A 25276-nucleotide genomic window follows, 5' to 3' on the forward strand; every position below is an offset into this window, starting at 1 on the left:
CACTGCAAGGTGTGTGTGTAAGCATATATAGAAAAACCCTTTACAAAAGTACGATTTCTGAATTAAAATGAATTCAGCCAATTTATTTATAATTAATATAATTAAATATATCAAGATATTTCTGTGTTTATGACGTGTCAGGGTAATTAAGAAAACTGCTTCTCTGCAAAGTGCAAGTCAAGTGCAAACTTTGTAAAGTGGCCTTATCAAAAGTCCTGGTTGTTACTAGGGGCGAGGGATGTTACTTTTTTAAGCATTATTTGGGATGTTCGAACCCTAGCTGGCCAGTTACCAGAACTCAGAAAACATGTATTTGGTGCCACCGCGCGCATCGCCGAACGTTGGTGAACTTGCAGAATGTAATGTTTCAACAAATGATCTTTTGCAGAATACAAAATAGTGGAGAAAATTCTGCTACTGCAAAAGACGTACAAAAATAAGGCCGTAAATAGTGACCTTGAGATGTCAGGAACTTGAAGTGAAAAAGATTGTGAGGTTTCTGACATCGTGCCAAGAAATTCCAATGAAGTTTTACATTTTTCCTGTATATTTGTTAAACGACTTTATGCACTATGTTACTGCACAGGCGCCTCGATCGCTTTGCAGTGCTACTTTTCACTTTTACCCATCAGGCCCTCATATTAGTCCTCCAGGCAACACGGGTTCCTCAGCCTGCTCTATAGTTTGCCTTCTTTTCAGCCCAATTTGAACCCTAACCAAAAGATTATTTATTCCACAATATGTTTAGCCTTAAGCATATGCTTCCTGTCTTCCTGGTACTGTAACAGCATTCTGGGACACCGGCCTTTTACTGGAAAGTTGTTTCGTAAGTACGAAAAAATGCATAATTCGCAATCCTATGTTCAGACAACGGACATCATTTGAGGACAGGTCAAGGATACTACTCCTTTGCGCCACGACAAACGTCTAAAATAAAGCCGCTACACGAGGTTTATGGTTTAATTTTATTTAAATAAATATAAATATAAACTTTATATAAAACATTATTCACATACAAATGAGCACCAAGCGAAGGTAGCTTTTTAGAACTATGTACAAGTGGGCAGATTCTACCCATCTCTAAACCGTGTCGACATATTCTCTAACCTGCAATATTTATCTCTGTATATAAAAATGTAAAATATTAGTAACGGGAAATTAAAAAGGCGCAGAGTTTATTAAAAGAAAGGTCGCTTTGGGGTTTCTGGAAGTCGGAATGTGGATAGTGCTTTCGAGTAAAGTATGTCCATTTTGAGTTCGAATTTAAGTTCAGGACGGCCCCAACATACAGGGGCCAAGTCTATTTATGTTCGCCAATGGTGGGTGGGCTTGCGCCAAAGTTTGTCACCAACGTCCAAGGGCGCGCAGCCGGTACCATGGCTCCTGTTGGGGCACAGCCCCTCTTGCACCCAGCATGGGGAGAGAGGTAGGTAAGGGTGACTGTTCTCACAGGGGGGAAACCTCCTTTTCTTCGCCCACCGAGGCTGGGGACAGTGACTCCTCGTCCTCCGAGCGGGAGAAGTGGCCCTGGCCACCGGCGGCGCACTTGCAGCCCCCATGGGCGCCCCGAGGGCCGCCCTTGCCCTCCTTCTTGTGTTTGACGCGGCGGTTCTGGAACCAGATCTTGACCTGCTTCTCGGACAGGCGCAGGTAAGTGGCGATCTCGATGCGACGCAGGCGCGACAGGTACATGTTGGACGAGAACTCGCGCTCCAGCTCCAGGAGCTGCGTGCTGGTGAAGGCCGTCCGCATCCGCTTCCCGGCCTGCAGCGCCCCGGCCTCTGGGCTGCCCCCTGGAAAAAAGCAAGAAGAGAGACAGTTCGGTTACAACCAGGCACCGCTTACGTGAACATCGTCAGACTACGTAAGCACACCCTGAGCAGTGAAGCAAAGCAACCGGCGCGCGCACCTGAGCGACCCAGGACACCTTCAGCACACGTGCTTCTCTTCACTTCAAGTCACAACTTAACGGCACTCGGCTTTTCTAGTAGTGTGAAGATCAGCGGTGCCATTTGCAAACAGAACTAGTCCCAAGTAACTTGGGCTGGCGCATAGGTCCTTTGGATTGTGGGAAGGGCAGGCAGTGCGAACACACCGACCGGCGATGGGCAGATAGGTCGGTGGATGGGTGGACATATGTGGCTCAATCTGCTTTACGAAGGGAAAATATAGGGACAAAAAAATAACTGGTGTATCGACAAATTAAGGACAAGTGCTGCAGCTAAATATATGCATGTTTTGAACGGGATTCTAAGAATAATCTTTGAAAAACCCCGATTAGTATGAGAAGGTGTAGTACGCCTGGAAACCACAAGGCCATTCTCAGACAGAATTCAGAGCAGGGCACTCTCCTTGGTGCTGGAGCACAGCGTTGTGCTGGGCTGCTCGCTGATATTTCACCGAAAGTGACCGCATTCCAAGACTCCACATTTAGTTAAAATGTCATTTTACGGTGTCATAACACGGACTTATATTATAGCCCGGAGTTTTGGGGCTTCCCATTAGCACGGGTGCTCTCCTAGGTGCTGGAATCGCACCACCCCTCCTACTTTGACTGCGCCGCGACAGCCACAGCATCTTCGATCAGCTCAGTGTTTACAAACATCCAAGTTATTATAATGCCAGGCATGTTTCCAATAGTCATTTATTCTAATGTTAGAGGATGCACTAACAACAAGAAGATCTGCAATGGGAGCTCCACTTTCGGAACACATGAAGAAACAACAGATCCAAGACTCACTGACCTGTCTATCGGTGCAAGAACTCTGAACGGTATGATATGAATATGATTACCCTACTGCAAACTTCAGTTGACCTGTTTCAAATGGCTTCTACTTAATCCATTTGCATGGGGGATTTTGGACATCATACCATGCATGTATTATAAAACCAAAAATGTCACTATAATGGTAAAATGAAAATAACTGCGACCAGCCGGAGACCCATATTCATTTTCTACTGCATAGCTGTAGATGTAATAACTCACACGTCGGTAACTGAACCTGATAGAACCCATATGTAACGCTCCTAAAAAACAGCTAATATAAATGATAGGGTAATAAGACTACACCATTTTTCTCGGTTGGACGACACGTAACCCATGTAAAAGAGAAAATACACTTATTTATAATAAACACAACAAACATAAACAACATCAATACTGTGACTACTATTTAATAATTATCATAGCGATCATCACAACTGACAGCGCGTGCACGTGCAGCTCTCTTACCCATGGAGATGCAGTGGTATCTGCGGGGGTCGCCGTAGGCTGGCGCGTGCCCCGGGTGGCCCAGGCCTGGGCTCTGCTGCTGGGGAGCTGCCCTCTGGCAGTACTGGGCCTCGCCGCCCTGGTAGTGGCTCTTGAGCAGGGGCAGGCCGCCGCGCGCCGGGTGCAGGTGCGCGCTGACGCACAACGGGCAGACGCAAAAGGCGCCGCTCTTCCTAGAGGGGCACCCAGGAGCCATGACGGCGGCCGGGGCGTGCATACCCAGGGGCAATAGAAAGTCTGGTCCGTGGTGCCGGTGGTGGTGGTGGTCGGACAGGGCGGGCACGGGTCGCGACGAGTCCTTAATGATCAGGGAGTCGACGTAAAAGGACCGAGACATCTTCTATTCCGAGCAGTCTGAAATCTCTGTTTAAAGGCGGACCAGAGCTTCATCTGAGGAGCCTGGGGGCTCGGGAGGTGCTTTATGTTGTATGCCCGCACAAAGGGGTCCCGGGGAGGGCTGGTCCCGGCGGCCCCCACGTGCCTGCCCTGCCTAGGGGTGCGCACGGGGGAGGGGGACTGTTCAGCACGTGACGGCTTAGAGGAGCACCTCGTCCAACTCGCAGCTACACATTCCGCCTGCCCATAGGCTGCTTGAGCCAACAAAACAAGCGCGTGCAGGGGGCTGGGGCACTTTTCAAAGTGTACGTTTTGTAATTTTAATTCCCCAACTCCGGGCATATAAATTATACGGGCAGCTGCTGCGTGAGCGTCCTTCCAAGTGCCAACTAAACAAAAAACAACAACAAAAAATCCAAATTTATTGCCACAGAGACTGCTGGCTGGTAAAGTGGTATCGTTTCCGTTCACTTACTCACTGTACAGCCGTCCCTGCCAGGAGAGGTACTGAAACGAATCTCTTCACGGGGCACATACGACTGGGCCTCTGCACAAGCGTGGCACAGCTTCCCCAGAAACGAGGGAGGTAGGGCACATCTGAAAAGCCTCTCAAGTTGAGCAGACTGCGTTCGTTTGTCTTGTTGTCCACATACGCGCATCACAGATATGTACAGGAAAAGATATGGGTATTGAGTAACATTTAGGCCCTCATTACTTAGTTGCCTGGTAAATGCCGGTTATTGCAGTTACACGTGTTACTGTACATAACTGGGTCTCGGAGGGAAACATTGCCCCCGTAATTTTCCCTAGGTAAATTTCGGCCGGTCAAGCCTGACAGAATTTTATAGGGGTAAAATACCCTGTAAATACTGGGACACGCGGATTTTGCTGCATTTAACTCCCAAATCTGAACGTCATGCCCCATTTGCGTGCATTACTAATTTTAGGCGATAATTATATTACCAGAAAAAATCTGAACCCCGCAGTCTTGGATATTGTGTGGTGCACTAATTATTGCATCCTACTCTAAGCCACTCTTAATGAGGACCTTAGTGAGAAAATAGCCGGAAAGGAAGAGTCTAAGCTGAATAAAAATATAAGACAAAACCCTCCTATGCCACTTTAATTCACTCGTTAACATTTTCTATGCAGGGAATGGCTTGGCTCCAAAATAAGTCAAAAACGGTCTTCTCCGTATTTGTATATTTATTTCTGGGGATGCTTGTATACCACAGTCGTACCTAGAAATCAATGGAGCGCTGCACGTGGATCATATCCCATGTGGTACAATTCAGAATTGTTTTAAAAGGGATTCAGGACTATTTAATAGTAAAAGCAGGAGGGCCGGCACAGGTCGATGTTGACAGGGATATGTGTCTGAATGGTGGGCACCTAGATGGAGAAAGTTTGGCTTCCGATTTTAACTTTTTTTGTATTTTTTAGTTTAAGTCTTGCAATGACCTCCACTTTTCAGAGTGGATGTTGTGGTGCCTGCGAGCTCATGGAACAGGGCAAAATCATGTACATTCCAGGATTTGATCAGTGCTCGGAGGCTGGCATTGGTAAAGGTTGCCAAGGCGGACCAAAGACAGGTGCGCTATTTTCTGTGATCAGTAAGGCATAAAGGACTTAGTGAAGAACTGCAACCTCAGTACTCCAAAGTGGTCTGAAGACTGATTGGTAGTCATGAAGGAAGTTGTTCCTTCTGACCTTGATATGGCATAGAATGAACATCTGTTTCTCAGTGACTAATTTGATGGAGGGAGGATGCGTGATGCAAAAGTTCAGTGCTTTTCAGTCAGAAAGAGAGGATCCATCCCAGTGGTTAATTTGTAAATAAAAACGTGCCAGTGCCCAAAGCTCTCCTCTGAAACACACAGCTGCTGCATTTAAAAGTGCGAGCAAAGAATACTGAGGCAACATAATCCTAACACCATCTCGGACCTCTTTAAAACATTTGCAGCCACTTCCTGCTCCTATAGCTCACACTTGCAGCCACTCCCTGTCCTTATAGCTCACTCTTGCAGCTTTCTGCTCTCTCCCTTTGTGACGCATTTTAGTCTTTCTTTGCTTTGGCTTTCCCATATGTGTCTTTGGCTCGTAGTAAATGCCTGATACAGAAAAATAAGTGCCAGCCCTCAAAAATGGGTGCGGGCAGGGGCGGCTCGTCCACTAGGGTGGAGGAGCATCGCCCCCGCCAGGAGCTGCCAAACTTCTGCAATATAACGATAATTAACTATGTTTATTATCGTTGTATTGTAGAAGGGGCTCAGTACTCCCCCTCAGTGCTCATGTATGTTTGGCCGGCCGTCTCAGTCACTAAGCTCTGTCCAACCCGGCACCGCAGTGCTGGGTTGGAGAGAGCAGGCAGACTTTCCCAGTCTAGCGGGGAGCGCCTTGGCTGGGCGCTCCAACCAATTGGGACGCTGCTGTCATGCTTCCAGCAGCATGACAGCAGCATTCAGCTTGGCCGCAGGGCAGACTGGGAGCCTGCGACAAGGTAAAGAGGAGCTGAGCGGTGGTGGCGGCTTCAGGTATGTTTTTTTTATTAGTAATTTTCCTACACTGTCCCCACCCTCTCAACACCGCCTTGCCACGCGCCGCGGGCTGCTCCTGGGTGCGGTGTCCCCCACCGTTATCCACCAGCTCAAATTAAGCACTGATCCATTCTGTTTTGCGGTCATCTGGTAAGAGCCTTTATTTGAGGAAAGTGCTAATGATGTTTAGGGGCATGTGCACCTATCCATTGAGGATGGCTGTGGACAAAATGTGATCTGAAGCAGGTGATCTTGAGCCCATTATGACAATGAGGTATGTTGTCTTTTTTATCCATATAGGTTGTTCAGTTTACATTCTTTGTGAAGAAATGGTTGACAACATTGTACTTGTTGATTAAATGCAGGAATTAACTGAAAGATCTAGCAGTGGAATTATACAATCTTTGTCCTGAGGAGAGCTTTGCTTCTATTGCAGTCTTTGATGATGATTATTCAAAGGTGACTTTTCCTGAGAATTTGTGTTGTCTGCATATAAAGCAGAGTGTTTTGAGTCAAGCCAAGCAATGTCATCCTCACCTGTGGGCCAGCTCCATTATTTTTTGTAATGTTAATGTCTGAAAATTAGGCACTTGTTTTTGATGGGCTCGTGGGAATCCCAAGGTTTGAAGAGTTTGGAGTCTCAAATTATCAATGGTTCTTTAGTATCCACATGCTTTTTTTTTATAGAGGCGTTGTGGAATATGCAGTTTGTGTTGAATCTCAGTATTTTTCTGGTGGGTGATGGCAAGCTTGATGAGTTTTTTTGTGAAGTAGTCCATAGGAAAGTCTTTGAAACACAGGTATATTTGACTCTCTCGTTTGATTTGGCCTCTAAGAGTTGGTGTGGCCTGCAGCAGATAAAAGGCGCTGGCAAGATGGTTGTCTCAATACTGTGGCAACAACAGCTTGTGTTTTATTGATGGGTGGACATTATTATGAGGTCCAGAAAGTTGTATTTGGAGTACGTAGGTCTGGTGATGTTCTGCTTGAAGCTTACAATGTATAGAAATATCTTAAGAAGTCTCAGTTTCTTCATGCTTGAGTCTCTGGGGCAGTTCTTGACTCTGGGGAATGTACATTGGGTGTCCTGCATGCAGAAAGAGGTGAACTAGTCTGACATTTCCGTGGTGAAGCCCTTGTCAGATTGCATGTGGAAGTCTAGTCCAGGATTGTAAGTGGGTTAGATACTCAGATGATTTCAGTGTTGCTATTTCGCTTAGGGAGCACAACCACACGGATTTGTGGATGATGGCAAGTCCTTCCATTGTGTGCATGTGGTTTACACAGTATTTTGTAGCTGCTGGAGATGAGGTCTTCTAAGATGTTTGTGAGGTATTCCATCAGAATATTGACTGCAGAATATTGCAGGGCCAAATATGGCAAAAATACTGAAATCCAAAAATATTTTGATGTGCAGATCAGTTTATCTGAGTAAAAATAGATTTACTATACCTAACTTCACATATATGTACTGTGATGTTTTATATATATATATATATATATATATATATATATATATATATAGATAGAGAGAGAGAGAGAGAGAGAGAGAGAGAGAGATTTGTAATGATGTAATTAAGACTAGTAAATCTATAATTACATATAGGCACTTACCTTCTCAATATCCTGGTCCTCAATATTTTTGCTAAGATGTTTTGGCCCCACAATATTTTTGTCCTTGCTATTCTGTTATACAACCGTTTGTGGTTATATATGTCAGCTATATCTGTGTAATGAACAGAGTATCCAGTTTGTATTGTGTGATGTCAATGAAATCGGGTGCATGGAGGACTGGGAAGTATACATTCATGAGCATGAGTTGGAATCTTTGAACTGTTGGTGATCCTTGCATGTTAGCAATAGTGATGAAAATAAAGTTATTGGTTGTTATCTATACAGGAGTGGTCAGAGATTGCATGACTTGGGTGTGAGTGTAGATATGGCGTTGAGTGTATGATGCACATGATATGAGTGGATTACTTGGGAGGCAAGTACTTTAGCCCTATGTTCTTCTTGACACAAATATGAGCTGTTTTGCCCTTGTTTGCCTCTAGAAAAAAGATGGCATGGGTAACAGACTTCCTTGGAGAGGTAAATAAGTAGTTGCTGTAAAGGAGAGAACAAGGAAGGTTTCCCATTATCAGATATAGATTGTTGGTAGTCATATGTCTAGCTGCTTTGTATTCTGGGGCTATGTTCAGGTGTGTTGGGCCGAGCAACCACTTATTTTGTGGGTGGGAGGGAAAACAAGGAAGGGCTCTGATTTGTGGTTGTGGGTCATCACAGCAGGTGACCAGCTATGTTGCGTTCTGGAGTGATGCACGGGTGGTGGGATGATGCTCTGATTGCTGATCTTTTTGTTTGTATCAGCTAAAAGATGGAACCCATTACCTCCCCTCTTTAGAAATAGCCTTAACAACTTGAATTTTTCCAAAGACAAGAAAACCTGACTCTTTAATACCATCATTGGGGTCTAGGTCTCAGGCCTTGTTTCTGATTTCTGTTTTCTTCAGCGTCAGGATATTTCAGTCAGGTAGCTGTGAACTTTATACAATTACAATAATTATCCATTTATTCATGCCGGAGATGCCGACATTGTACCAAGCTGTACAAATCATTTCTGAGTGCATCTCATCACTTATTTGTAGTTTTATGTGTATAGCTACTTGTCTTCACTATCACTGTTATCATTGTTTACCACATTGTTAGTATTTAATTCTCTATTTTATGTTCCTATCCACATAACATAGAAATACCTACTCTGTGTAGCAATATGCTCCCAAGTATGCCAGTATCAATCAAATGTAGTGTCATTCGCAGCTTGCTCTAATGGAAATGGTTGGGGCAGTGCGCACAGGGGGATTAATTGAATTAAATATAAAATAATAAAAAAATAAAACACTTACCTCCGCTTCTGTGCCGGGCCCCTCCTCTGCTCCCTCCATTCGCGCTGCAGGCAGGCACAGGCTCCCAGCCTGCCCTGTGCCAATCCTGACGCTGCTTAGAGCAGCATCAGGATTGGCTGGGAGCGCCAAGCCAGGTCTCTCCCAGGCAGACTCGGAACCTGTGCAGGCTCTCTCCAGCCCGGCAACTGTGGTGCAGCAAATGTGCTAATTGTAATGTTCATCAAGTACTGTTAGTTACTTTCCACTCACACATGCAGATATCTCACATGTTTATGAATAACCTCCTATACCAGTGTAGCAGGATCAACTGAATCAGTGTCATTCCATGTCTCCTTCTGGCCTACACTGCTAGATCCTTCAAACTAAATCCTTCTGAGCTCTTCCTGCCAGACTTATTGACCTAGCATATATAAACTTGAGCCAAGCTATGCAACACTGTACCCTCTAACAACTCACACTAGTGCCATCCAAAAACATGGTGTGCCAGAACAGCTGAACAAAAGAATAATTAACTTTCCACCCATTTCCTTTAATCACAGGGAAAGAATTAGGAATGCCGTTCGATACAAAACTAAAGCATCTGCATAACTACTAACAGCCGACTGTCTTCTAGACTAGAAACTGCATGCAACTAACCAGTATACAAACTCTAAACATGTTACATATATACAACCAGTTGTAACACTTACATCTAGTACTACAAACCAACTCTGGGCTCCATGGAGGAGGGTGCCATCCATTCACAAAGCACTTTAACTCCTTGTCATTTGTACTAAGCTATATATAAATCTGTATTACAATACAGTATATCAGAAACAGCTTCATGTTCGCAGGATTAGTCTCAGATGTACAGATTCAAACTCACATATCAAAGTGAAGCCATAATATTCTGAGTATAGCCATAATATATCATTTTTATCTTAGGTTTCCATGGTGAACAAACCTAGCCCCCAATCGCAACGCATAAGGAGATTACAGAATCCCTCTACTTCAATATATACCTCATCGAAAGGGAAACCCAAAAGCCTTGTTTCCTTGACATGACCTGTAGCCAATCCCTGCCGCCAAACAGCGAATCTTTCAATTATACTGTTCACATTTGTTCAGAAAAAGAAATCCAGTCCCTGCAAACTGTTATTGCATCCTACATCGCATCATACCAATAGATGCCTGGTGTCGTTGCTCATGAATGCATTATAAATGTCATGGGCATAAAAGAAAGATTTCAGGGAATGCAAAGTGACTGTGTGTAATTGCCCCTTATTACAAATAATGATACATTCGTATTGACATTTTATATTTCCAATGTACATATGAATATCATATGATCTATGTAATCTATATATTTTTTCTTTTGAAGAATTGTCAAAATTATATTTATTAAAATAAGTAGGAATGATCCCAGGTGGTGAAACTGCTTTGGTGGCCATGAAAGCATTCTTAAAATAAAATTAACTAAACAGGTTTTCAGGCGTTGAAAAGTTGCTCTATGTTAGAAAGGTTACTTATACCCACAGTGCAGCCTACTATGATGTTACCTATGTTTTTTCAAATATATTTGAACCTGTTATCTATTGGAAAATTAAATATATGTACTTATTAATGTACAGGGAAATAAAGTCATTGTCCTAGGGCAACATGATTTTTGGTCAAGAGCTGACGCTGACTCCAGAATAGTAGAGAAGCAACTAAAACATAGACCAACTCTCACCTAATTTGAAATGACGTCTAGCAGAAATGGCATTCGTTTGCAAATGATGACCATCTCTTACAGCAACAGTGTCTGTTTCTGAGAATAGTCATTATATGTTAGGCTTTCATATCACAGGGAAGGAAAGACTATCAATTGCCATATACAAAATCCAGGTGAAAAGCGGCAGACTCTCAAATCCAATACTGAAAGAAAATGCATTCTCTGGGTGGACCTTACCATGCTTTATCTTTTGCCTGTGTAGTTTATTGCCTGCCCATTGCACAGAAGAATAATTGTAAATAACGCTAGATTTAGCAAACAGTAAAAAGATATGTGTGTTATCTCAACGTTTTCTTTGTAATGCCATTAAAATCTTTTTATCTTTTTTTGGTATTTGTGGCCATGGGTCGATCTACCACTTAAACATTTTGTTGATAGGACATTTTCAAATCATATGACAGGGAAGGCCATTTTATGTCCAGTTATGCCAATATATGCCAAACAATTCCATCATATGCCAAGCAGTATCATCGTTTGCCAAGCAGTATCATCGTTTGCCAAGCACTGCAATCTGATGTCCTGTTATGACATCATTTGCTGAGTAACATGTATGGTTAATTCATCAGCATTGCTACCAGTTCATTCACTGCCCAACATTTGGCAGTTGTCTGAGTTCAGGAATGTCACATGATTGGTACAAAAGAGGGCAAAGTGATGGCATGCAGGGGCCAATTTCTCCTTCTGATTGGAAGAAGTAAAAGTTCAGGTTGCAACAATGGAAAAAGAAATCTGAGAATTGCTTTACGAACAGGAAGTCTTAGAGGTCAGAAGGACATTCAGGAGGAAGCTTCCATGCAACACCACCATGATTTTAAAAAAGTCAAAGAGGGAAAGGTGTGGTTAGATTGGAGATATTCCCATCATGGGCCAGGAAATGCATTTGTATGCTCAGCAATGTCCTGGATGGCCCTTATGTGCCCATTAATGCACTGAAGTTCCCAGTAATGCTATGATAGCTCAAGAAATGCCATCATCTGTCAAGCAGTGCGATCATATGTCAAGTTTGGTAGAGCGCCCCCCCAAAATGGGGGGAGCGTGGTCCCATAGGACTCGGGGCCGTCGTGGCCCGAAACCTCATGCACTAGACATGCATCAGGCTGCCCGTAGGCACTTCTGCCCTTACACCTCTTGAGGTGTGGGGGCGGAAGTGATCCCCTGGGGCCACGCGGGGGCTGCGTCACTTCCAGGCCCGGCCGCCACACATTGGAGGGGGGGCTATTTAAGCTCATCCCGCATAAAGGCTCAGCCTTTATTGTTTTAGCGGTGGGAGCACCCGGGAACAACGTTATTCCACCCGCCCACTACCTTGCTTTTGAGGTTGGAGAGGAAGTACTAAAGTCACCAAAACCAACAGAGGGGTCTCCAAGGCTGGGGCCCCTGGATAACACCAGAGGTAGGATCCTGAAGTCCTGAACCAACCTGCGGATGTACACACCAGCTTCGGGGGTAGGGAGCCCAGATCGCTGGGGTGGCCATGGGGCTCCCACTCCTGGCAGCCCCGTTACACCCCCTTGGCAGGTTGGTGTTTGGGGAGGGGGCGGAACCAAGAGCATGAGGACAAGGGATGGTGAAGTCGGGGGAGGCCCCCCCCCCAGGGATACAAGTGAGGTACAGTTCACCGGTGTGATCCAAAGGAGGTTCAGGACAGGAAGGGATCCTGTCACATTGATTTATGGTTTGTTGAATAATCTTTATTGAAATGTATTAAAGATGTTTTTGATTTATGTTTTAAAGATGTTTTTGATTTAATATATTGTTTTTCAGGTGAAATATTATTGCTTGTGTTTATGAGATAATGGTCAAATATACAAATACAATTCCTTCCCACAAATAAGTTTTGTCGGTCTGGTGTGGCAGGTGTTGGGGTGAGGGCTCTCTGGTGGCCTCCGGGTTCTATAAACCCTGACAGTTGCCACATGTTCGGGTTGACATTCACACAGATACAAACCAATGCACTATAAGCGAACCAGAAGCCAAACACCCCAATGCAATGCCATTCCCTTCATGTAGGCTAAAAGGGTTCTGGGCTCATAACCGAAGCAGCCTGAGTACTGCCAAGCTCGTCTGAGGCTACATGGGCTAGGCTTTACATGCTTTATGCGTAACCTCAAAATTTCGACATCGCATGTGTGACTGATGGTTGTACCTCAGCCATGTGTGAAGTTAGTGGACTAATGCTAGGGTTCAGATCAGAGGCCTTTCTCGCGATCCTGTGTTTTTATGGTAGATTGTGTAGTGCTTCGTTGGGGAAATGTCGAGACAGGGGCTGTGAAGCACATTATTTGTAAGTTGGTATTCAGGATATGGTGCTGAGGACCTGCAGCAGCTGCTCACGAGTGTGCAAATATTATGAAGAAACAGACTTCTGTATTTGTGTAATCTGTATCTGTGATTGTTCCTATCTTCCTGGGCCTGTGTGTGTATACGTGTTTCAATATTTGTGTGTGCACATGCAATTATTTCCCTCACATGTGCTCATCTCTCTCTGCCACAACCTCCGTTTGTGACTGATATCTATACAGTGCTTTAAATGGAAATATAGAAGTGCAGGTACTCACTATTTAAAGTGCCTGTTTGCTACTCAGAAGTGCCCATACTCTCCCATTAAATTAAATGTAGGAGTGCTGGGAAGTGCAGGTACTCCCCATTTCAAATAGAGGAAGTGCAGGTACTCTGTACCGGACAGTGCCTGCCCATTTAAAGCACTGTATGTATGAATGCATCAATGTCTATCCATGTGTGTATGTGAATAGCATCCAACAGTGTAAACTATTCTCTGTTATTTAATACCGTTCAGCATTAACTTACAGCAGGTATCTAATGTAAGCTGTGCGTGTTGGACATCTCACTCGTGTTTCCTCCGTCACAGTGTAAGCGCTGCGCCCCTGGGACTGGATTGGGGTATCACTGAGGCAGCACACAGCACCGCTTTTCCAAGCAAGAATTCCCCCCTGTGTAGTGCGTGTAGCGTGCCGTCCATTCTAGAATGCATTTCGGCCGTCGCGATAGAGCTTGAAGCACTACACACTTGTAATTACAATTACTTATATGTCTGTCATTATCTTTCCATGTGTTGGTTACACGTGCCTATTTACGCGTCCCTATCCTCTTGTTGGAGCACGGGTATCTTCATGCGCAAATATTTCAATGTTCATGTGTCATCTCTGTGTTCTGTGTTTTGTTGTGTGCCAGGTAACACTGTCTGTTTCTCATGGAGCACCCCACCCCAACTAAGGCCTCGAGGGGACGCCCCTTGTCCTTTGAGCGCTCGCGATTTATGTAGAGCAATTAAAGTTTTATGAATCGCATTATAGTCCGGTTATTGAACAATCCTAGTGTGTTCAGGAGTCCATTAGAAAGTGTTTACCGGGCGGCGGCTCTCTGGAGTGTAAACAGGCAGCTATTCCAGCAATGTGCTAATCCAACGTCTTGTGACAACAATTAAAGCCGGGAGCAGGCCAGGTTTAACACCAAGTGCCGCAATCGACGGGCTTAAGTAAACATGTACCGTGCCCCTGAGCAGACCCACATGCAGGATGAAAGCAGAAAAGTAGCCGTTTGCGGTGAAGACAGAGGGGGTCATTCCGACCCTGGCGGTCCATGACCGCCAGGGCCGGGGACCGCGGAAGCACCGCCAACAGGCTGGCGGTGCTTCCTGGGCCATTCTGACCGCGGCGGTAAAGCCGCGGTCAGAAAAGGGGAACCGGCGTTTTCCCGCCGGTTTTCTCCTGGCCCAGGGAATCCTCCATGGCGGCGCTGCTTGCAGCGCCGCCATGGGGATTCTGGCCCCCTTCCCACCATCCCGCCATCCCGTTCCTGGCGGGCGGGAACGCGTGTCGTGGGGCCCCTGGGGGCCCATGCACTGCCCATGCCACTGGCATGGGCAGTGCAGGGGCCCCCTAACAGGGCCCCATAATGATTTTCAGTGTCTGCTTTGCAGACACTGAAAATCGCGACGGGTGCCGCTGCACCCGTCGCACCCCAGCAACTCCGCCGGCTTCATTCGGAGCCGGCTTCATCGTTGCTGGGTCTTTCCCGCTGGGCTGGCGGGCGGCCTTTTGGCGGTCGCCCGCCGGCCCAGCGGGAAAGCCAGAATGGCCGCCGCGGTCTTTTGACCGCGGTGCGGTCATTCGGCGGTTCCCGCCAGGCGGGCGGCTACCGCCGCCCGCCGCGGTTGGAATGACCGCCAGAGTGCGGTAACGACCCTTTGCGAAACACAAACTCCGCATCTTGCACCTATTCAGGTTTTAAATGGCCCTTCATTTCCACATACTAAATAATGCCACCGATCGGAAATATGGCGCTCTAATGTCCAGCACAGAAGTCCGTTTGAACATGGATTAGTTTGTGATTGGTTGAGCAGGGCTTTAAGTATGCCTGCCTGGCAGTTCTAAAAAGCAGGTGCTCACACGGGTCCCTATCGGGCTCTCCATTTTTGCCCTCAGGGTGAACAAAAAAAATCTTAACTCTGCAGCAATACCACCCTGCGCTGCCTTTGATGTAACTTTTAAGAGACTGGTTGTAGTTCCCTCACAGTCTAATAATTTCAGAGCTGAAGCATTTTTAATATTTTACACAAAGAAGGCATTGTCGTTGAATATTTATCTTATGCAACTAACACCACTGGCAAAGCCAATAGTCCTGGCTTACTGTAGGTGTAATTTTACTTGTATTATATCTCTGAATGCAATGACAAAAAGAAGGAGAAAAAGACCAGTCGGGTGGCAACCTATGCCAAGCACAGATTTTTAGTTTACATGTTTATAAGCCACACCCTTAATCACAGTGTCCACACCCGTTTCATAGACACCCCTCCCCCGAGGTTTTTTCTTCCACTTAAAGCCCTGCCGACTAGGAACAGGCAATCTAACGCAAGTCCAAAATAAATCAGACATCATGAGAGCTCCCAGTCCCTCTGCAGAGCCAAATCACTCTCAGGGCCACTTGGAATATGTGGCAAATTGGCGAAATGATGTGGGTCAAACTTAAAGTATGCATCAAGAATAGGCAAAATGTGTGGCCTTGTGCAGTATATTCAGTGGCTGTATTATTTTGATGCAGTTGAGCTGTAAGCTGCATCCATTGTTAGATCTGCAAATTGTGTGGTGAATCATATGGCAAGTATGTTGAAACCGTATTTATGGAGTAAACACGCAGCCCCATAATAATATGACCACTGTCCCTTGCTTTATCAACAATCTATTCATGACTAGTAAACAACATCTAAACACTGTAACTCAAATCACTGCACATTGTTAGCTACACTTTGAAGAGAACATCTCCAACAATCTCTCCTTTCTACCAGGGGCAGCTCCTCCATAACGGCGGAGGAGCGTTGCCCCCTCCCCGGCCAGCAGCGTCAGCTGCAAACATTTTCCCAAAAAACAATAATAAACTGTGTTTATTATCGTTTTTTGGGAAGAGGGGCAGGGCCATGGGGATGATGAGCAATGAGCACTCCCCCTCGGAGTGCATGTGTGTTTGGCCGGCTGTCTCGGACGGCCAAACACACATGCGCAGGGCTCTCTCCAGCCCAGCAACACAGTTGCTGAGAGAGCCTGCACAGTCTTCTAGTCGGGCTGGGAGCACCCTGGCTGGGTGCTTCCAGCCAACCCTAACGCTGCTCTAAGCAGCGTCAACATTGGCGCAGGGCAGGCTGGGAGCCTGTGCCTGCCTGCAGAGATGGAGGAGAGCAGCGGAGCGGTGCGCGGCGGAGTAAGGTAAGTGTTTATTAAAAAATATATATATTTTTAATTTATTTCGGCGACCGCCCGAGCGTGCACCACCCCGCCTCTTGTGCTTCGCACGGGCTGCGACTGCCTTCTACAGACAGATTTTTTTGGTTTTCAAATTGTTTTATTAAGATTTTAAAAAGAAATACAAGTACAGCCATTTTACATGTATGCCAACACAGGTTAATCCATACGGGGAGATGAACAACACTGTTGAGAACACCAGTTTAGCTTATAATAATGATGAGCATCAGAGGTGAGTATGAGTTGGTTATGTGGGTGTGAGTTGTAGCATAGGGAGTTGGTGATGTTTGGTAATGTTTGTATTGGTGAGTTCATATATAATAACAAGGGTATTTTAGTAAACTAAGGTTCCCCCACATTTAAACTTTGAAAGCCGAGTGGATAGATGGCAGAAAAGAAGATACAGAGAGAGCATTAAAGATAGAGAAGGGGATGTTGGGTGGGGGTAGGGTAGATGGGGGGGTGCAGGAGTAGGGCGGAGGGAATTGTAGTGGGGAAGGTGTGTGGGTATGGAGGGTGTTTAAATACAAAACCTGTCAAGCTTGGACCATATTCTTTCCTTTCTTCCATAATTTCTTTTCAAGTATGATTTTAGGGAGTTGTCTGCACCGCTAATGAAAAGTATTCTTAAGTACATATTTAAGTATTGTTCTTTTCTCTTTTACTGCTGAGAATCAAAGATAGTGTCCACTATTTCACTTAATATTCAAACAAATTCCTGTTTGAAAAAACCCTTTGGTAAAGCTAACTTCCATAAAATACACATGTAATATAAAAAATACATAACGTCTGACATGTGTAATGGGTAATATGGTCCAATATTTCGATCTGACAACATTTTCAAAGTACTCAGCTCTGTGGTTTACAATGTCACCACAACTCCTTGATGGCAGTATTGGACTGTATAACAATTGCCTATTATGAATGGTTTACGATGTCACCACAACTCTTTGATGGCAATATAGGACCATATTACAATCACCTATTATGAATGGTTTACGATGTCACCACAGCTCTTTGATGTCACTATTGGACCACATTACAGTCTCCTATTATGAATGGTTTACGATGTCACCACCACACTCTGATGGCAATATTGGACCATATTACAATGGTCTGTTATGTGTCTCTTTCTCTGCCTCTCTCTCTGTCAGACACACACACACCCTTATCCTCTTTAAAACTATTGGTGCATAAAACAAAAAGAAGCACACATCACACCAGTAATTAGTAATTATTATAATAACAAATGTGCAATAAATATGAAAAAATAGAGGCATCAAACAACCATTTGAGGGCAACGATCTTATTCCAGGCCAGGCGGAATGATGCGAGGCGCGCGCCCACATCACATCGGCCTCGTTATACTTTTATTTTTCAGTAATTCTGTCCAATAAGATTTCATTGTCCATTAAGTAATCCCTGAAATGAGAGCTCTTATGAGCCTATAATGAGCTCTAATTGCCACGACTAGTCGGGCCACGTGGAAGGATTTAGACGGTATTAAGCAGTTGGGTACAGAGCACAGGCTGTTACCTCGCCATTACTTTCATAATTCAAGGAGAAAATTAGTCCTTTTAAGGGAAAATCCTTTGATTCCCTTCATTCTGCTCCGGGAGACAGAGCATAGCTTTGTCTGTGTTTAGCTCAAGACAGTGTAACAAATGAGAAAGTAACGAAATTGCCCCCTTTCTTCATCTGGGTAGTCCAGAAAGAACATTAGATGTGCTGCCAATTGGTCGAATCTTGTCCCACATACATTTATTCTATATTATGTATTTCTTGTTTTTGTAATAGCTCTCACACTGCCAAGCAGCTGCTTCGGAGAGCTTTGTGAAAGGATGGAGAGAAGAGAGAACAAGGGAGAGTCTGTAGCACATCTATTAATGTGTTCCTGCTAACTAAATCTACACGTGGAAAAGTACAGTTGTATCCTTTTATTTATTTTGGGGATTTACAAGGATCAGCATAACTCCTAAGCCTCGGGGCACTAATGAATGAGTGAGTAGTGAACGAGCAGAAAGATAGATGTATAGATAATAAGACAGAGGGCGAGAGAAGGAAAGGGAAAAAAGAAGGTGCGAGAGGAAACGAGGTAGAGATGCTCAAACGAGGAAAGAAAAAGTAGAAGCAGTAGAGAAGGAGGGGCAGGCAGCTAGAGACACGAAGAAGCAAAAAAAGAGAGGGAGAGAGTGAACTCAAGGGAAAGTCAAAGCAAGGGAAAAAAGAGGCAGGTAAACATGTCTATAGGTAGCCAGGGCAGAGAGCAGCGATGCAGATCGATGCCCCTCTACACTGAGGCACATCCACATCCACGGAGTCAGATGAGAAAGTGAAGGCGGCTGACGGGTGAACCAGCAGCATAGTGCACAGGGTCCTAAAAGTTCGCATTTGACCCCGCTGCCTCACTTGCTGGGCCAAAGGTTTCTGAAGTGCACTGTTGGTGATTGATGTCACCACAACTCCTTGATGGCACTACTGGACCGTAATACAATCACCTATGAGGAATGGTTTACGATGTCACCACCACACTCAGATGGAATTATTGGACCCTATTACAATTGTCCATCATGTTTCTCTCTCTCTCTCTCTCTCTCTCTCTCTCTCTCTCTCTCTCTCTCTCTCTCTCTCTCTTTTTCTGTCTCTCTCTCTCTTTCACACAGACAAACACCCCAACCCCCCCTCTTATGTCCTATTTAAAACTATTGGTGCATTAAACGAAAAGAAGCACACATCACACCTTTAACAAGTAATTGTTATAATAACAAATGTGCAATAAATATGAAAAAATAAAGGCATCAAACAATCATTTGATGGCAACGATCTTATTCCAGGCCAGGCGACCCAAAAGGTACTCCCATGGAAGGAGCAGGCAAGCACCGAATAAAATGCTCGGTCTTCTGCACGACGGGTCAGCCTGGGTGTGAGCCTGTCCTGCAGGCTGCCCACCTCTTCCTGGGCGCGGTGCAATGTGTTTGTTAATTTAGCATTGATTTCTTATTACTTCCCGCGCGTTGGATGAGCTCAAAGCTGGGTTTTGTGTATGTGAAGTGAATACAAACAGTAGACAGGACTCACCCGGCCGGCTGCCTTTAATGAGGTCATTATAAAAGCGTGAACAGGGCCATTAATGTTGCATTGAAAGCGCGTCGTTAACTTGTATCCATCCCTTTCTCGCAGTGGCATTGTGACATTGCTGTCTGTGGCACATCTTACCCAATATAGAGAGGGATTGCTCCATTCTCTGTAACCAGGCAACACCCCCTGAATACCCCAAAACTGAAAAGAACCGCTTAGTCCTCAAGAAAGTCCCTCAATAATAGTGCAAAAGAACAAAGCTCCAGGAGACAACAACATGCCACAGGGGTGACTTTTCGTGAGCAATTATCTCTCATTAATCAGCAGAACAGCTGCAATATTAATTTTCCCTCTTTCTCCCTTGGGGTTCCCTCCAACCCCAGCCCCCTACATTTGAATAATCATAAATTTTGCTTTTATGAGGGTAAGCGGAGGTTTCCTGCAATTTCATGGAAAAAAAGTTGCACAGGGCTGTGAAAATAACTCTTATTAATGTTAGGGAGAGGGGAAAAGGGTAAGTGTGAAAAGAAAGAGAGAGTGCAGGTGTGGGTCTATATATCCCTTAAAAACATGCATCAAAACTATAATGGTAAAGTTGGAATACAAACAATAAAAACCTCTGACTTTGGCCAGTAATACTTATGGTCACGACCGCCACCCTAACAAATTCCAAATTCATTCTTCTTTGCATTGTAGTGTAGTTGAGTATGGTGTGCCTCCACTGGTCACCAAATCATTATGAGGCTTTTCGTAATTTAACACACCCTAACCATAACATTGGTAAACTGCATTTTTTTCAGTCAGGTTGTGGGGTTTTGTTATTTATAATACAGTTATGCAACTCATTTGAAATTACCCATTCTTCTAATATTTTGTCAACCGTTTTTTTTTATCGCGAGTCATGAATTTTTGTTTCTGAACTAACGGAGGGCCAGTAAAATACTCGAGACACTCTAATTCCCTGTCTAAGGCAGATGGCTTCAATGAGTAGCACGTGAGCTACTGGTAGATCTCCAGCTACCTGGAAGTAGCTTTCCTGTGTGCAGCCCAACCTACTATATTAGAAACGTTTGCTTTGTTGAATTAATATATGTACACCAAAATTGAAAAACGTGTATTCAAGATGAAAAGGTGTGTACTTTCAGAACCCATAAACTGAAGTTTGGAGAAAAGTGGCTGAATTTCAACAATATAAATGTTAAGCTTATATTTGAGTAATATATCATGTGGCGTTGGAGAGACTAACTAGTAATAATATTATTTAGGTGCTGTGGCATTGCAGATTTTTAGGTCATGTATTACCCTTTTAGATGCTTTCTACATTGACCAACTATTTTTTACATTTCTTCTGGCAACCATGTCTGATGGACAGAAGTGATCAGTGCTCGAACATTACATATGTTGGCCACTAATGTAGTCTTGTCAGCATTGCACTAGAACATCAATTACAGAATATTGTGGGTTCAAACTACTGCATCAAAAATATCAAGTATAAAAATATTTTGAAGGTAAATTTACATAGTTAAGCATAGGTTTACTCTACCCAAGTCTACTTGTACATACCATAACGGTGTATATATTGTCAAGGTAGACAAAGTGGAGTTAATAATAGTTAATCTATTTACCTGCATGTACCTACCTTCTCGATATTTTGGTTCTCAATATTTTTGCTACAATAGTTTGGTCCCACAATAGTTTAGTGCTTGATATTCTGATTTTCAACCAATCTTGCATGAAAAAACTAATAATATTAGTAGATCAAGCTGATTTTCTTTGACCCTCAATAGTTCCTATTACAGTAAATGTTGGCAACCCCTGCTCTAAGGTTTGCATGCATTGAGTCTCACATTTGGGCTCATGGACCCTCATTCCCAATGCCATTTTTCCAGCTGTCTTTTTCTAAGAATGAGTGCATTTTCCTGCCCTTTGGGATGTGCTCTCTCCATCCAGTTGATGCTGCCTCCACATGTTCCCCAGTTGTTTTCTTAGATAACTTTCTTGGATCTGGTTCATTGTTTCAAGAACTATGTAGTGGTGGTTGCACTGAAGATTCACGTTTGTCTATGACTGATCAGCTGCACTACGGTTCTTGAGCAAGCCTTGTGTTACAAGAATCACACGAAGCTCTTGGCCAATAAGGTTCAAAATTATGTTTGAAAATGCAGTTCTCCAGTCAGTTGTTGTGTCAAATGTAATGGCACAGATAGTACTAAAATGAACCCCTTAACTCCTTTGCTTATTCTATTCTCTAACCTTTTAACAGGTACTATGCAAAACAGCACCAAACCACAAAATGAATCTAAATTGAACAAAGGCCTGCTTTGCTGCTGAGGTTTGTGTAATGCTGTTCAATTGTTGCTGCTGTGTGTTCTAGCAAATATTCCTTCTATATTTATAATGGGAAAGTTCCTCTGTAAATATGGCCCATCTTGACCAATCTACATGAAAGTTAGCAATAAATAAATTTGAACAGAGTTATCAAACGGGAATGTGAATTAGATGTTGAAGAAATGCAGCATTGTAAAATGGAGCCAGGCAAACTCTACCTATTGAAGACAGAAACTTTATGAGGACTGATCCTATTAACATTTGATCACTTTTTATCTTTTTGAGTGTGTTTTGATTTTTTAGTGTAGAAACTGCTTTGCTACGATGCATACATCTTTAGTGATCCAAATGAACTCGGGATCTAGAATAATAAGTGTGCTTGCATACTTGTATGTGTTATGGGGCATTGGCAGAAACACTATCTGCTTCTGAACAATCTTTGTTTTAACATTTACTGATTTTGAAATGAGGAAATGTCAGACAAGTAATTCGACTCTATGTTCTGATACCTTATTTCAAGAGCACTGCTGTAGAATCTCAAAGGTGCATGAAGTGAAACGAAAAACGGTTCTTTTTATCCAGTGTGGCATTCACAACAATCTCCAACAAGGATTTCATAATACCCCCTTGCTTGACGATAACTATTTGGGTTATGAACTTAAGGGACTGACCCTTCAGGCTAATCTTTTTCATGGATTGACTTTGTGCTACCCCCATCTCTCTCTTTCACCCTCAACTCCAATCAGGATTACTCAGCTTAGGGTCTACTTTAGAAAGGTTTAAAACACAGTGGACAGAACAAAATGTGAACAATAGTAATTCTAATTAATATCAGCCACAGCCTCTGCTGCTCTGAGCCACTTTTCATACCATCATTTTTTTACCTCATCAAAATGACAGGTAGGATAGTATCTGAAAGGGATCTCAAACAACTCTACACCTGTATGGACTTTATTGGGTCTTATCAGTTAGGTGCAGCTAATGCATCCGGGGTTGCTTTTGTTCCTGTTCAGAGGGGACATGGTCTTGCATTTCAGGCTGGACTGTTCTTACTTGAGCAAGAACAAGTCTGATTTGCATATAGTTACTTCCTTTCTGGAGTTTCACTGTGGTCAAAATAAAATGATGGACTGGAATGTGGCTCAGAGTGATTACTTGTGGCTGATATTACATGAAGCAATCCCTTTATAACTTTTTTTGTTTTGCTCTGTAACACCTTGGGCCAGATTGACAAGCCTCTTGCCTCATCCCACTCAAAACAACATTTTGTGCATGGCCACATTCGAAGAAACTGTAGATAAGCCTGTGAAAAATGTGCTGGTTGTGTGCATACTGATTTGCACATCTGCAAACAGGCCGACCACTAGGTTGGTGTTTTAGAGGATTCATGGGTCGTGTCCAGCTTGGAGCCAAGGGCAAAAACACTAATTGACAGATAAATGCTTCTAGCGCTGCTCTCAAACAGTACTAATGCAAGGGAACCTGCAATACAGGTTGGATATAGTTCCATGTGCACCCCCTTCCGTGTGCACCCCTTTATCAACGCTCATTGGTTGGGGGGCTGGCAGGAATGTTGATGCATTTGCATTATGACCCAGCCCTACTTGGAATCGGAACCTGCATGGAACTTAAGTGAGCACACACATTTGGAATGAGCAAAATATGCAATGGAAATGTGCCTGCTACCTTCAGTGTCTCTTCTCCCTTGTGTTTCGGTAATATCGTTAATTTGTTTTTTTGGTGTTGTTATAGGAGAGGAGATAGTGGAACTATTTTTCTCGCAACTCACTTATTATTTTGCTGAATGTTATTTTTTTGTATCTCGTTTTATGTTGTGAAGTGCTTGATGCACAGTGGTCTAGCTTCTATCTAGATACTGTCTTATCGGAGTGTTAAACAATAATATTAATATCACATTTTTTATATTGCACTTGATACCTCTGTTGCTACCGTTAGTACTGTAGAAAGTAGGAGTTATTACAAGCCATCTCAACGATATTGATTTTATTAAATTTAAAAGACTCAACATGTCCCCAGAAGGGTTCGAAATTGTGACCTCCACATAACACGGAACTTATCAGCCGACACACTAACTTAGTGAGCTAATTTTTCCAGGTTTCACATAAATACAAAAATAGTAAAATCCGTGAATCAAGCCGTGTCACTTGGAAAGTCCGTGCCCTGTTTCGGTCGCATGGTGTTTTTATGAACCTGTGAAAGGCCGGGAGTACTGAGGGTTGAGGCTGCGCTAAAGGCAGCCACAAACCTTTCTTTGCCCTGGCAGAAAGCGAGAGAAAAGCCTACAGGTCTGAGCAGGGGCCGAGGCGTGGGAGTCTCGACATCCTAGCTGTCAGTTTCCCTTCCAAACATGAAGCCAAGCGTTGTAAGATCTGTCCAAAGAGACAATCTTTGGGCGTAACGCTCATTGTGGCACATCAAAAGGGGCTGGAATTATATGGACTGAGCAAGGCATTCAGCGGGAGCGGCGCAAGACGTGTCCATTCAAGGCCTCAGGATTTGGATGTTAACAACGGAGTAGTAATGGTCGGAAAACCCGGGTTCACCCGAAGATGAGGTTGCAGCATTAAAAGGCAGCCTTCAGGGGCCTAAAAAGAATCTCATTACGGGGGGAGGTCGTGGCAGGCAGGGGAGGGGAGGAGTGAAAGGGATTTGCGCTCGAATGGGAAAGGGGAGTTTATGGGAACGCTTCCATTTCCACTGCCCACCGGAATCCGAGGTTTCCAGGCCTAGAACAAGAGCAGTGACATTGTCACCATGGGGGCAGGCGGGCTAGTGATGGTCCCCTTAAAGGAAAGAGGGTGGCTCCTTCATCAGATGAAGGGAAATGGGGGGAGGGCTCCTACTGTCAAGTGGGAATTGTTAGCACAAAAAGGAGGGAACTGTTGGTGAACTAATGAGTAGGTGAAGGTGGCTTTCGCTGGGCCTTGAGCTTTGGTGATGGTTTCTTCATTTCTTGTCCACTTGTAATTTTGTGTAGGACAAGCTGTGCTAGCTTTGTTACATGGAGGAGTGTAAAAGGTAGACAGGAGTAAGCTAAGCACGGGGAGAGGTCATGAAAGCAGGTATTTAAAGGAGGGTGTCGGGTATGTGTACAAAAAGAATTAGTAATACCCTGAGTGAGCTGAGACCAGAAGTCTCTCCAGGGCTCATTATTGGTTTGTGCGGTCCTGTCCACTACACTCTATACAGGAACCAGCAAGGCTCCGCAGCAGGCAATGTAGTTAACACAAAGCACAGAACCTGATGAGGCATTAGTGTCAGTGGCTCCAGCATGCAGTGTGAGCAAGTGC

The 25276-nt window shown here is 44.2% G+C and overlaps 1 protein-coding gene across 1 annotated transcript; it reads right to left on the minus strand.

The window, feature by feature from the left end:
* Positions 1 to 957: 957 nt before the first annotated feature.
* GSX2 (GS homeobox 2) lies at positions 958 to 3770 on the minus strand. The gene is made up of 2 exons (XM_069201196.1): positions 3233 to 3770; positions 958 to 1793 (listed from the first exon to the last, which is right to left on the minus strand). Exons 1-2 carry the CDS (start codon positions 3606 to 3608, stop codon positions 1447 to 1449), a joined length of 723 nt encoding a protein of 240 aa, XP_069057297.1. The 5' UTR covers positions 3609 to 3770; the 3' UTR covers positions 958 to 1446.
* Between the last annotated feature and the right edge of the window lie 21506 nt (positions 3771 to 25276).

The sequence above is a fragment of the Pleurodeles waltl genome, chromosome 1_2 (genome assembly GCF_031143425.1).
Source record: "Pleurodeles waltl isolate 20211129_DDA chromosome 1_2, aPleWal1.hap1.20221129, whole genome shotgun sequence".
Classification (NCBI taxonomy): domain Eukaryota; kingdom Metazoa; phylum Chordata; class Amphibia; order Caudata; family Salamandridae; genus Pleurodeles; species Pleurodeles waltl.

Coding starts and splice junctions, on each gene's coding strand:
- GSX2 (XM_069201196.1), bottom strand. CDS start 3,608: ATGTCTCGGTCCTTTTACGTCGACTCCCTGATCATTAAGGACTCGTCG. Junction 1,794..3,232: donor ATACCACTGCATCTCCATGG/GTAAGAGAGCTG, acceptor GCTTTTTTCCAG/GGGGCAGCCCAGAGGCCGGG.